The 14,987-nt window shown below is 43.0% G+C and overlaps 1 protein-coding gene across 2 annotated transcripts in view; it reads right to left on the reverse strand.

The window, feature by feature from the left end:
- DYNC2I2 (dynein 2 intermediate chain 2) overlaps positions 1-14,987 on the reverse strand; it is a 66,414-nt gene that overhangs the window by 15,982 nt on the left and 35,445 nt on the right. For both annotated transcript variants that reach the window (XM_073600078.1, XM_073600077.1), the window contains exons 2-3: positions 8,509-8,766; positions 6,076-6,185 (exon numbers count right to left, since the gene is read on the reverse strand). In XM_073600078.1, coding sequence (XP_073456179.1) covers positions 6,076-6,185; positions 8,509-8,589 — 191 coding nt within the window. In that variant the 5' untranslated portion in view covers positions 8,590-8,766. The remainder of the gene's footprint in view (positions 1-6,075; positions 6,186-8,508; positions 8,767-14,987) is intronic.

A 14,987-nucleotide genomic window follows, 5' to 3' on the forward strand; every position in this document is an offset into this window, starting at 1 on the left:
GGGCTTCACATGCCCATAACTAAAATGGAAACGGCCACAAGATCGGTGACAACACATACTGTAATTGATAACTAAAGAGATCAGGAATGATTGATATCTGTTACTGCTTATATGTTCTAATAATGTTGAGATTGTAAAAAAAAAAAAAAAAAAAATTATGGAACACATTTTACATACATTTTACATTTACAAAAGGTGCTCAGTCCCATACAGCATGAAGATCTGTTTATTTTTTTTTTTTGTACTAGCACTGAGCTACGTGCAGGCAGCTGGTAATTGAATAGATACATTGGAGCTGTAAGGACTCACCCGCACAGTGCAGTTTTATATGAGCATAGGGACAGGTGCACTGCCCTGGATGCACAGGCTCTGCACCAGGGGCCATGCAACTAAGTCGTCACAGATGGTATGTATCCATCCACTTACATAGGCTGCCTGCATGCAGCTCAGAGTTAGTACAAAAAAAGATAGACAAATTACTCTTAACGCCCTTGCCATCTGTTTTTTTACATTAGATGGCAAGAGCAGCCATACCATCTGATCTAAGTGAGATCTACAACAGCAGCTATATGTTGTTAAACTGTGTGTATAGCCAAATCCTCTCTCTTTTTTCTGTTCTGAATAGTAGAGAAGGGTTAAAAACCCATTAGTATGATACCTGGTTTAGCCCCCTTCCAACGGTACCTGGTTTAGCCCCCTTCCAACTGGTCCAGAACAGAGTACTTGGTGGCAGGACATAAACGCCCGCCCCCTCTTATGAGGAAGGAGGCTATTTATACTAGGTGGGTAAAGGGTGAGATGGTGACATAGAGACTCAGAATGTGGATCAATCTGAAATAACATTCTTGATGAGAAGATGTCTTACTCTGCAGTGACGAGTTATACGGTTTACTTATATAAGATAGTTAATGGAAGAGCACTGGAAATCCCCCCCCCACTGTTTGGGGGGGGAGGTACCTCTACACCGACCGATTGTCCTTTTTAGGACCGGGAGTGGAGTAGGGGTACAGAACACTAAAAGGACATGCTTACTAAAAGAGGAAATATACCAAACGGTAGATACGGGTATATGCATGTAGAGATTTGTCTTCTTAAATTGACTGTAATTTCACACATAAAATAATGATGTAGGAGAAGCAAATCCAAATCGGCTGTACATTTAGATAATAATACGTCCTTTGCAATGCTATTTGATGTAATTTTTTGGTTTTTGTTTAATGGAAGAGTTTTTCTCTTCCTATGTTTTACAAATAAAAATTAAATCTAAATAAAAAAAAAAAAAAAACTGTTAGTATATGTTTTCAGTCTGTGTTCCAATGGGGGGTAATCCCCTCACATTTTGTCTTGCAAGAAGGGAGAAGAAATACCTTTGAAAAACATAAGTCACTGCAACAGGTATCCATATTGCAAGATTTCCCCTTCCCCCCTACTCTGGTGACAACTGTAACATTATAGAATTCCCATCACTTTCTGATGGACCAAGTAAAATGGACTAAGACTAACAGAGAGAGTAGTGAATCTTCCTAGCAGAGACACAAAAAGAAATAAAAACATACATGGATCGAAATTTGGCTGGTTCAGCAGGGACTGGACGAATTTCGATTCATGTATGGGCAGGCTGATTGTACCCAAGTTGATCCACTGATCGACTAAGGGTACAATCAGCCTGTTGGATTTTTTTGGCTATAGCAGCTACCAGTAATCATTGTGCTCTGCCAGCTGGAAAGGCACCCTGCGCACCCCCTGCTTGCAGAACACAATAACGCTGCGGGAGGCATTACCCCATCAACACTCACTGTGTTGATGGGGGAATCGAGCGATTTTCTTTCCTTCCACCCGTGGAAAGAAAATCAAATCATCTATGGGCTGCCTTAGGGAGTATGTGCAGTCATGAAGGACCTTCCTTGGCATAGAGATTTTGGTATAGGTTCGACCAATGGCTTTTACCTTTTTAAAGCTGTTGTAAACAGTCCATCACCTTTTTCTTGTAACATCTCGTGAGGTCCCTCTTTAGTGCCTCATTAGTGTTGGCCTCACTGAGAAAAGTGGTGACCTTAAAATGGTAATCATATGTATTCATGACCACTGAGCATCTCCTCTTGTCTGCTGGCAGGATGGTAATGGTCAGATCTCTACTAAACAATGTACAGGCCTAACTCTCCATCTACATCAAACTGGAACAACCATACCTGAGAGCAGGGTAAAGGGTCTTCACTTTTAATATCTCTACCCCTGAACTGTTAGTGACAACAATTTATACCTAGTTAAGTAAATTGAAGGAGTAACAATTATGAAGCCAGACACCAATGATGGGATTATGTAACTGGAACAGGGTGGTTCTACATTTTTGACACCTTCCATCATATCTATGGTGGTTGGATCAAAGTGACGTTGCTACCTCTGAGGATATAAATGCTGGGATATTTTCCTGAAACTCATTATAACAAATACAAACTCAAATTTTCCACGCTTAGGACAATGTTTTAAAAGAGAACTGCAGCCCCCCCCCAAATAAATGGGAAAAAACACCGAGGTGGAATCCAAAAAATTAAGAAATCTCTGGTGGGGGATATGGCGCTGTTCAAAAATGTATATAATTAAATACTAATATCCTACAAAGTGGTGGTAGTATATAAGAAATACTGTGAACAAATCGTAAACAAACAACATATCAGGTGTATATGTCACAGGTGTAAAATAACACATAGTATAAAAAACATATGATTAAAAAGTCAAGTGCAAATGTGGTGTAGATAATCCTAAAAGAAATACGTGCACTCAAAAAGGGAAACAAAAATAATGTATAAATATGTGCGTAATGTTAGTGCTAGTTTGCAAAATCGAAAAGGAAAAAGCATAAAAAATACCCAAAAAATGCACAGATATAAACAATGGTATAATAAATAATTGATGTGGTAATGTAGCAGAATTTTCAAAAATCAGATCCAAATGATATAAGTGTCCGAGCAGATTTAAAGTTCTATATATGTAGAAATAAGAAGGCAAAAACTCTGAAAAAGTGACTATGTTTCCAAAAGAATCCCATGTAAATGGTTGTGGCCGTTGTATAATCTCCTTCTCTGGAACCCCCAATTGTGTCCCCACTCACCGGAAAGCCCAACCCCTGCAGGGGTAATGGGCAAATGAAAGTCAATCCACTGGCAGGAAATCGATCGTGTCCCCCTCTGTGTTCCCGTGATCTTCTTCCTGGTTGGGCTGTCACTAGTCCTTTAAAAAAGTGCACCAGGGCGTGTCCGTATATATGGAGAAGAGAGGAGCCTCATAGTGTAAATCCAAAATGATTTTTATTTATTCAGTCAGCTTATATAAAATAGTTAAAATCAGTGAAGTCTGACTAGGAGATAAACCTGTTCCGCCGGCTAGTGTAAAGCCAATGGCTGGAACAGTAGCGAGGCAGCGGCTTGCGTTCCACAGCCGAGCTGCCGAAAACCGGAAGTGAACGAACAGAAGCTAACAGCGACGTATGCGTACCAACGTGACCACGCCTTACGCGTTTCGTCATCAAGACGTCATCTGAGGCGCCTCAGATGCCTCACAAGCGCCTCAGATGACGTCTTGATGACGAAACGCGTGAGGCGTGGTCACGTTGGTACGCATACGTTGCTGTTAGCTTCTGTTCGTTCACTTCCGGTTTTCGGCAGCTCGGCTGTGGAACGCAAGCCGCTGCCTCGCTACTGTTCCAGCCATTGGCTTTACACTAGCCGGCGGAACAGGTTTATCTCCTAGTCAGACTTCACTGATTTTAACTATTTTATATAAGCTGACTGAATAAATAAAAATCATTTTGGATTTACACTATGAGGCTCCTCTCTTCTCCATATATACGGACACGCCCTGGTGGACTTTTTTAAAGGACTAGTGACAGCCCAACCAGGAAGAAGATCACGGGAACACAGAGGGGGACACGATCGATTTCCTGCCAGTGGATTGACTTTCATTTGCCCATTACCCCTGCAGGGGTTGGGCTTTCCGGTGAGTGGGGACACAATTGGGGGTTCCAGAGAAGGAGATTATACAACGGCCACAACCATTTACATGGGATTCTTTTGGAAACAAAGTCACTTTTTCAGAGTTTTTGCCTTCGTATTTCTACATATATAGAACTTTAAATCTGCTCGGACACTTATATCATTTGGATCTGATTTTTGAAAATTCTGCTACATTACCACATCAATTATTTATTATACCATTGTTTATATCTGTGCATTTTTTGGGTATTTTTTATGCTTTTTCCTTTGCGATTTTGCAAACTAGCACTAACATTACGCACATATTTATACATTATTTTTGTTTCCCTTTTTGAGTGCACGTATTTCTTTTAGGATTATCTACACCGCATTTGCACTTGACTTTTTAATCATATGTTTTTTATACTATGTGTTATTTTACACCTGTGACATATACACCTGATATGTTGTTGGTTTACGATTTGTTCACAGTATTTCTTATATACTACCACCACTTTGTAGGATATTAGTATTTAATTATATACATTTTTGAACAGCGCCATATCCCCCACCAGAGATTTCTTCATTATAACAAATAGCTTAGGGCAGGGGTGTCCAAACTTCTTTTCTAAGAGGGCCAGATTTGATGGCGTGAACATGCGTGTGGGCCGACCATTTTGCCTGACATTCTTTGAAACATAAAAAAAAAAATAAAAAATAAAAATAAAAACGGTCTAATGCCACGGTCGGAAAGCTCATTGTCGGAAATTCTGACCGTGTATAGGCTCCATCAGAGATTTTCCCATCGGAATTACCGTCACACAAAATTTGAGATCTGTATCCCAAATTTTCCGACAACAAAATCCGTTCTCGTAAATTCCGATCGTGTGTACACAATTCCAACGTACAAAGTTCCAAGCATGCTCGGAATTGAGCAGAAGAGCCGCACTGGCTATTGAACTTAATTTTTCTCAGCTGGTCGTACGTGTTGTATGTCACCACATTCTTGACGTTCGGAATTTCCGACAAGATTTGTGTGAACGTCTGTATACAAGACAAGTTTGAGCCAACATCCGTCGGAAAAAAAACATGGATTTTGTTGTCGGAATGTGCAATCGTGTGTACAGGGCATTAGTGTGTTTGTGCAAGCACTAATACACTGCCCAACAAGAACTCTCTTGCCTTTGTGGCTGTGTGTGTGTGTAAAGAGATGCGCTCGGGCGTGTTATTTTGATATACCGTATTTATTGGCGTATAACATGTACTTTCACTTTAAGAGGGAAGTTTCAGGAAAATAAACTTAAATTTTAAATAAAGAACTGTGAAGCAAAATAAGGGTTAGTGCCCATCTGCAGCCTCACAAGTGCCATAAATGCAGTCCCACCATTGCCATGAATGCAGCACCCCCATTTTCAGGAATGCAGCACCCACCATTGCCAGGGATGCAGCACCCACCATTGCCAGGGATGCAGCACCCACCATTGCCAAGAATGCAGACTCACCATTGCCATCAGTGCAGCCTGATTGATGCCATCCATCTGCAGCCCTGGAGGGGGCAGGACGAGCGCCAAAAGATTACATACAGGAGAAACTCCTGTTTTCTCAGCGGCCTCTTTAATAGAAAGTCCCGCCTCCTTTGATGGACAGAACAGTCGTCCAATGGCAGCGCAGGTGACTGGACTTCCTATTACAGAGGCCAACGTGTAAACAGGAAATACTCCTGTGTGTACGGCACTCGTCCCGCCTCCTCCGTCCCCTCCAAGGCAGCCAGCATATATATTTTTTGTGGCCCCCCCGGCGCTAGGAGATCATTGGAGGCACCAAAAGATATATATGTCCAAATAAACAGGCGGGCAATTGGCCCGCAGCCCGGACTTTGGACATGCCTGGCTTAGGGTGTTCCAAAAAATAAAACAAGGTAAGTGTATTCCATTAGGTTTTCCTGTCACTTGGATTTTTTTTTCCAGGAAAAAGTATTTAAAAGAAAGCCAAATTTAATATATAAACTCATGATTCCCGTAATATGCAATGTCATCAGTCATGCCACATGGGGGACTCTCAGTGGCTGTATACATACAGGATTCTGTTCTACCAACCATCCACCTACCTTCCATAAGAACAGCCAATAACTGATCCAGTTGAGTTCCATGAGACGCTAGTAACTTCAAGATGTTTAGCTACAGCCTCCAAATACTGCAAGCTGTGCAAGCACGACACCTAAATATTAATTAATAAGAGCAGAATGAAACTCCAGAGACCATAGCTAGAACACTCAGGCAGACACAAAAACAAAATAAAACAAAAGTATAACTAAAAGGCAACATTTTTTTTTATTCATTTTGGTTAGAGAAAGGGAGGGTCATAACCCCTGTTATTATTATTTATTTATTTTTTTGCCATCTGTGTCCCATTGTGTTCCCATCACTTCCTGTCCCATAGCCAAAACAGGAAGTGAGGGGAAATTCCTCCAAAGTGAAGGAATCCCTGGTTGTCACCATAACTAATAGGGACTAGTGTCCCCATTGGAAGATTTTTCCTCTATTACTGTTCTGAGGCTTACCCTAAATTTGGGGTTTCCGTTTACATTCAGTGATAATGGTAAACAGGACAAAGAGAAAGGGTGAATCTCGCTAACAGGGCAACAGGCAGTAGTAAAAATCTGTTCTAATACCTCTCCACTCTATCCAAAACTAAATAAAAAAAAGTTTTGCCTTTAGTTCTACTTTAATTCCACAACTAGATTTATTTAATTATTGTTCAAAATGCTCTGTGCGAGACAGAAGCAGGACAAGTATGCAGCTAGTATATGGTAAGCTCTCTATGCAGCCAAGTGGATAAGAATACACAGTACAAACAAACACAACATTCCCAATCTATAACTGGCATTAACAGCAAGGAGTACATGGAAGGGCGATGCATGTCAAACAACAACAAAGAAAAGAATGAAAAATGTGGTTTGTTGCGGGGGTTTTCAGGTGTATCGCCCTTCCATGTGCTCCTTACTGTCAAGGCCAGTTATAGGTTGGGCAGCTGCCGTTTGTTTGTACCATTGGTTATTTGGTGAGGGGGTGCACTTGACGACTTCCCTGCCATTGTTCCATTTGCTGGGTGTCCAGTGCAGCCCTGTGCATTTAAGGAGGAGTGGGCTTCCTCCAGGCATACCTGCCCTCAATCTATCCATTATTATATATGTGTTCCTACTATGGAGGCTCTCAGAATTTATAGTTAGGAAGGCAGATAATACTGGGGTGCCTTGTCGCAGCTTCTGCAGCTTACACGTGTATTTGCAAATGTGTGCAAACTAAACCACTGTTTTCACTTTGCTGTTAGGGGCAGACTGTTAATAACCGAACCACCAACTCACGGATAGTCACCTTCCCGGTGTTTCCCCGCTGCCCAATTGTTCTGTCTCTGCCTCCACCAAAGCCTAGTACAGACTATTCATCTTTTTCCGTTCAACCCAGCAGGTTGACCGAAAAAAACCTGTCAGCTCCGGTCAGAGCCGCTGTACTAACGTTGAGCTGCTGTGTTCTGACAGGGGGACGCGCCCCCCAGCCACCACCATTAGAACACTCTGGTCAGTACTTTCTGCCATTGGCTGAGAGCGCTGATCGGGAGCCAGTCAGCTGTTGGTTTTCCAGCATGCTCGTCCAACAGAAGCCAGCCAAATGGGTCACACAGGGTGCCATACACACGGGCCAAATAACAGCCGTTTTTATTGAACCGGCCAATGTCGGCCAGCATTCAGCCAGTATGTATGGGGCTTAAGAGCGCATTCACACCTGTGAATGCACCTACTCTTCAATTAGATGCAAGAACCCCAGCAGGTGGTCATACGCTTAGCTGCAGGAGGCAGCCCCACTGAAAGCAACGGGAGGCTGATGACTCCCGCAGCTAATCATGGCCACTTGCATGTAATCGTTCATGCAACAATCACATGCAAGATATTGGTCTTGGAAGTCTGCTGAGATTCTGGCCAAAATTGGCATTTTGGAATTGGCAAAGTGAAAGGATGTTTTTGAAGTTAAAACATCCTAAACCCATAGCACTGCCCAGACCCCCTCCTTTGCAAAGTCTGCAGACTGATAGGTTGCCTTTTCAAGAAAGCCTGTCTTTCCACATCATTAGAGAAAATATATGAATGAGAGCTTCACTCCAATCTATGCTCTTCAGGGTTGCTCATTCGAACATCCACAAAGTAGCCGCAACCATAATGTTTCACCAAAAATGACCTGATCAAAATGCGTTGAGGCTTTATTCGTTTTCTTCTCCTCTTTGTTCAATTACAGGTAGGGGGCAGGTTGGTATCATTGAGGTATATTGCTCTTAAAAAAAAAAAATGAAGTCACCAATGTTTGCTATCTGTCAGTGGTGCATTTCAACTATTTATCAGTTTATTTGGTGTTCAGCTTTAGGAGCCAATATTGTCCACACAAAGAAAACTGTCTTAAGAGTTTGGAGTGGGCAGTTTGCAGAATTGGCTGCATAATTCAAATGCACTGCAGAGATGGATCTGTTCCAGAATTATGATTTATCATACCTGTGAATTTGGCTCTTCCCAGGTCACTTCATAGCCATCAAATGCGTGGCTTCTCCAGTTTTTCTTTAGTTCTCTGATCATATCTTCTTCCACACGTTTGAGAAATGCTCCCACATCTGGGTAATCTAGAAGTGGCCCAAGGTCAATATCCAATGCTCTCTGTTCATGTTTCCATTCAGTCTGAGTTCCAGCCTCAGAGACTGTGCCCACTTGTACGGATAACTCTTCAGTGGCAATGGGCCGTGTCTGACAGCTTTTCTATAAAATAGAAGGAGGCATGCTTTAATCAAGTCAGAAAACGATAATGTGAAAGGGCAAAGCCCTGCCTCTACCAAGATGGGGCAACAGGGGTTGATTTACTAGAGGCAGTTTACATTGCAAGAGAATTCTACCTAGAGTGTTGTAATTTAGGTGGAATTCTGGTAACTTCCATTATCCAAGCAAGCATAAATACTGGGAATTCCTTGTGAATTTTCACCACATTTGCCAAGTTAAAGCAGAATTTTACCCATAACAGTTTGATATTAATTACTGTTCTTTACCAAAAGAACATACATTCCACAATAATAATTATGCTACCAAAATTAGTGTGTGCCTCCAGCACTGCTCCTGTTTTGACTTGCTGGAGGCCACCATTAAGTTGGAACCCAGAGAAGTCACTTCCTTATTGGAAACTCTCCCCTCTTCTTGGTCTCAAAAGCTATATGTCACTTCCTGGTGCCTATCCATGGCAGCATACTGGTGATAGAGCTCCGCCTCGACTCCTCCCTCAGGACTAGTGAATAGCATAAATTAACCACTTGACGACCGCCTCACGCCGATGTACGTCGGCAAGGTGGCACGGACAGGCAAAATCACGTACATATACGTGATTTGCCTTCCGCGGGTGGGGGGTCCGATCGGACCCCCCCCCGGTGGTCGAGGCGGTCGTCTTTTGTCCCCCGGCGATCGGAGGTGAGGGGGAGGCCATCCGCTCGTGGCCCCCCCCCTCGCGATCGCCGCTGGCCAATGGGAACATTCCTTTGCTGCTGTATGCTAAACAGCAGCAAATGAAATGATGTCATCTCTCCTCGGCTCTGTAATTTCTGTTCCGGCCCGAGGAGAGAAGACAGGTATGTGAGTGCACAACACTACACACACACACAGTAGAACATGCCAGGCACACTAAACACCCTGATTTCCCCCCCCCCCGATCGCCCCCCGATCCCCCCCCAATCACCCTCCCCCCCCCCCGTCACAAACTGACACCAGCAGTTTTTTTTTTTTTTCTGATTACTGCATTGGTGTCAGTTTGTGACAGTTACAGTGTTGGGACAGTGAGTATTAGCCCCCTGTAGGTCTAGGATACCCCCCTAACCCCCCCTAATAAAGTTTCAACCCCTTGATCACCCCCTGTCACCAGTGTCGCTAAGCGATCATTTTTCTGATCGCTGTATTAGTGTCGCTGGTGGCGCTAGTTAGGGACCTAAATATTTAGGTTCGCCGTCAGCGTTTTATAGCGTCAGGGACCCCCATATACTACCGAATAAATGTTTTAACCCCTTGATTGCCCCCTAGTTAACCCTTTCACCACTGATCACCGTATAACTGTTACGGGTGACGCTGGTTAGTTCGTTTATTTTTTATAGTGTCAGGGCACCCGCCGTTTATTACAGAATAAAGGTTTAGCCCCCTGATCGCCCGGCGGTGATATGCGTCGCCCCAGGCAGCGTCAGATTAGCGCCAGTACCGCTAACACCCACGCACGCAGCATACGCCTCCCTTAGTGGTATAGTATCTGTACGGATCAATATCTGATCGGATCAGATCTATACTAGCGTCCCCAGCAGTTTAGGGTTCCCAAAAACGCAGTGTTAGCGGGATCAGCCCAGATACCTGCTAGCACCTGCGTTTTGCCCCTCCGCCCGGCCCAGCCCAGCCCACCCAAGTGCAGTATCGATCGATCACTGACACTTACAAAACACTAAATGCATAACTACAGCGTTCGCAGAGTCAGGCCTGATCCCTGCGATCGCTAACAGTTTTTTTGGTAGTATTTTGGTGAACTGGCAATCACCAGCCCCAAGCAGCGTCAGATTAGCGCCAGTACCGCTAACACCCACGCACGCAGCATACGCCTCCTTTAGTGGTATAGTATCTGAACGGATCAATATCTGATCGATCAGATCTATACTGGCGTCCCCAGCAGTTTAGGGTTCCCAAAAACGCAGTGTTAGCGGGATCAGCCCAGATACCTGCTAGCACCTGCATTTTGCCCCTCCGCCCGGCCCAGCCCACCCAAGTGCAGTATCGATTAATCACTGTCACTTACAAAACACTTAACGCATAACTGCAGCGTTCGCAGAGTCAGGCCTGATCCCTGCGATCGCTAACAGTTTTTTTGGTAGCGTTTTGGTGAACTGGTAAGCACCAGTGGCCTAGTACACCCCGGTCGTAGTCAAACCAGCACTGCAGTAACACTTGGTGACGTGGCGAGTCCCATAAGTGCAGTTCAAGCTGGTGAGGTGGCAAGCACAAGTAGTGTCCCGCTGCCACCAAAAAGACAAACACAGGCCCGTCGTGCCCATAATGCCCTTCCTGCTGCATTCGCCAATCCTAATTGGGAACCCACCACTTCTGCAGCGCCCGTACTTCCCCCATTCACATCCCCAACCAAATGCAGTCGGCTGCATGAGAGGCATTTTCTTTATGTCCTCCCGAGTACCCCTACCCAACGAACCCCCCCAAAAAAGATGTTGTGTCTGCAGCAAGCGCGGATATAGGCGTGACACCCGCTATTATTGTCCCTCCTGTCCTGACAATCCTGGTCTTTGCATTGGTGAATGTTTTGAACGCTACCATTCACTAGTTGAGTATTAGCGTAGGGTACAGCATTGCACAGACTAGGCACACTTTCACAGGGTCTCCCAAGATGCCATCGCATTTTGAGAGACCCAAACCTGGAACCGGTTACCGTTATAAAAGTTAGTTACAAAAAAAGTGTAAAAAAAAAAAATATATATATAAAATAAAAAAAAATAGTTGTCGTTTCATTGTTCTCTCTCTCTCTATTCTTCTGCTCTTTTTTACTGTATTCTATTCTGCAATGTTTTATTGTTATTATGTTTTATCATGTTTGCTTTTCAGGTATGCAATTTTTTATACTTTACCGTTTACTGTGCTTTATTGTTAACCATTTTTTTGTCTTCAGGTACGCCATTCACGACTTTGAATGGTTATACCAGAATGATGCCTGCAGGTTTAGGTATCATCTTGGTATCATTCTTTTCAGCCAGCGGTCGGCTTTCATGTAAAAGCAATCCTAGCGGCTAATTAGCCTCTAGACTGCTTTTACAAGCCGTGGGAGGGAATGCCCCCCCACCGTCTTCCGTGTTTTTCTCTGGCTCTCCTGTCTCAACAGGGAACCTGAGAATGCAGCCGGTGATTCAGCCAGCTGACCATAGAGCTGATCAGAGACCAGAGTGGCTCCAAACATCTCTATGGCCTAAGAAACCGGAAGCTACGAGCATTTTATGACTTAGATTTCGCCGGATGTAAATAGCGCCATTGGGAAATTGGGGAAGCATTTTATCACACCGATCTTGGTGTCGTCAGATGCTTTGAGGGCAGAGGAGAGATCTAGGGTCTAATAGACCCCAATTTTTTCAAAAAAGAGTACCTGTCACTACCTATTGCTATCATAGGGGATATTTACATTCCACGAGATAACAATAAAAATGATTAAAAAAAAAAAAAAAATGAAAGGAACAGTTTAAAAATAAGATAAAAAAGCAAAAAAATAATAAAAAAAAAAAAAAAAAAAAAAAAAAGCACCCCTGTCGCCCCCTGCTCTCGCGCTAAGGCGAACGCAAGCGGCGGTCTGTCGTCAAACGTAAACAGCAATTGCACCATGCATGTGAGGTATCGCCACGAAGGTCAGATCGAGGGCAGTAATTTTTGCAGTAGACCTCCTCTGTAAATCTAAAGTGGTAACCTGTAAAGGCTTTTAAAGGCTTTTAAAAATGTATTTATTTTGTTGCCACTGCACGTTTGTGCGCAATTTTAAAGCATGTCATGTTTGGTATCCATGTACTCGGCCTAAGATCATCTTTTTTATTTCATCAAACATTTGGGCAATATAGTGTGTTTTAGTGCATTAAAATTTTAAAAAGTGTGTTTTTTCCCCAACAAATGCATTTGAAAAATCGCTGCGCAAATACTGTGTGAAAAAAAAAAAATGAAACACCCACCATTTTAATCTGTAGGGCATTCGCTTTAAAAAAAATATATAATGTTTGGGGGTTCAAAGTAATTTTTTTGCAAAAAAAAATAACTTTTTCATGTAAACAATGAGTGTCAGAAAGGGCTTTGTCTTCAAGTGGTTAGAAGAGTGAGTGATGTGTGACATAAGCTTCTAAATGTTGTGCATAAAATGCCAGGACAGTTCAAAACCCCCCCCAAATGACCCAATTTTGGAAAGTAGACACCCCAAGCTATTTGCTGAGAGGCATGTCGAGTCCATGGAATATTTTATATTGCGACACAAGTTGCGGGAAAGAGACAAATTTTTTTTTTTTTTTTTTTTTTTTTGCACAAAGTTGTCACTAAATGATATATTGCTCAAACATGCCATGGGAATATGTGAAATTACACCCCAAAATACATTCTGCTGCTTCTCCTGAGTATGGGGATACCACATGTGTGAGACTTTTTGGGAGCCTAGCCGCGTACGGGACCCCGAAAACCAAGCACCGCCTTCAGGCTTTCTAAGGGCGTGAATTTTTGATTTCACTCTTCACTGCCTATCACAGTTTCGGAGGCCATGGAAAGCCCAGGTGGCACAAAACCCCCCCCAAATGACCCCATTTTGGAAAGTAGACACCCAAAGCTATTTGCTGAGAGGTATAGTGAGTATTTTGCAGACCTCACTTTTTGTCACAAAGTTTTGAAAATTGAAAAAAGAAAAAAAAAAAATGTTTTTTCTTGTCTTTCTTCATTTTCAAAAACAAATGAGAGCTGCAAAATACTCACCATGCCTCTCAGCAAATAGCTTGGGGTGTCTACTTTCCAAAATGGGGTCATTTGGGGGGGTTTTGTGCCACCTGGGCATTCCATGGCCTCCGAAACTGTGATAGGCAGTGAAGAGTGAAATCAAAAATTTTCACCCTTAGAAATCCTGAAGGCGGTGATTGGATTTCGGGGCCCCGTACGCGGCTAGGCTCCCAAAAAGTCCCACACATGTGGTATCCCCATACTCAGGAGAAGCAGCTAAATGTATTTTGGGGTGCAATTCCACATATGCCCATGGCCTGTGTGAGCAATATATCATTTAGTGACAACTTTGTGCAAAAAAAAAAAAGTGTCACTTTCCCGCAACTTGTGTCAAAATATAAAATATTCCATGGACTCAATATGCCTCTCAGCAAATAGCTTGGGGTGTCTACTTTCCAAAATGGGGTCATTTGGGGGGTTTTGTGCCACCTGGGCATTCCATGGCCTCCGAAACTGTGATAGGCAGTGAAGAGTGAAATCAAAAATTTACACCCTTAGAAATCCTGAAGGCAGTGATTGGTTTTCGGGGCCCCGTACGCGGCTAAGCTCCCAAAAAGTCCCACATATGTAGTATCCCTATACTCAGGAGAAGCAGCTGAATGTATTTTGGGGTGCAATTCCACATAGGCCCATGGCCTGTGTGAGCAATATATCATTTAGTGACAACTTTTTGTAAATATTTTTTTTTTTTTTGTCATTATTCAATCACTTGGGACAAAAAAAATAAATATTCAATGGGTTCAACATGCCTCTCAGCAATTTCCTTGGGGTGTCTACTTTCCAAAATGGGGTCATTTGGGGGGGGTTTGTACTGCCCTGCCATTTTAGCACCTCAAGAAATGATATAGGCAGTCATAAACTAAAAGCTGTGTAAATTACAGAAAATGTACCCTAGTTTGTAGACGCTATAACTTTTGCGCAAACCAATAAATATACGCTTATTGACATTTTTTTTACCAAAGACATGTGGCCGAATACATTTTGGCCTAAATGTATGACTAAAATTTAGTTTATTGGATTTTTTTTATAACAAAAAGTAGAAAATATCATTTTTTTTTCAAAATTTTCGGTCTTTTTCCGTTTATAGCGCAAAAAATAAAAACTGCAGAGGTGATCAAATACCATCAAAAGAAAGCTCTATTTGTGGGAAGAAAAGGGCGCAAATTTTGTTTGGGTACAGCATTGCATGACCGCGCAATTAGCAGTTAAAGCGACGCAGTGCCAAATTGGAAAAAGACCTCTGGTCCTTAGGCAGCATAATGGTCCGGGGCTCAAGTGGTTAAAGGCATAATCCCTCCCCCATTCTCCTTTTTTTCCCTCATACCTCTTGCGATGGTGAAGAGTAGCAGTACATACCTCTGCCTTTGGCAGCATCCGTCGGGTTTAGCCTTTCCCGTTCGCAGTCCCTATTCTTGGGCCGCTCACAGCACTGATAAGACTGGGAACCC

The sequence above is a fragment of the Aquarana catesbeiana genome, linkage group LG09 (genome assembly GCF_042186555.1).
Source record: "Aquarana catesbeiana isolate 2022-GZ linkage group LG09, ASM4218655v1, whole genome shotgun sequence".
NCBI lineage: Eukaryota > Metazoa > Chordata > Amphibia > Anura > Ranidae > Aquarana > Aquarana catesbeiana.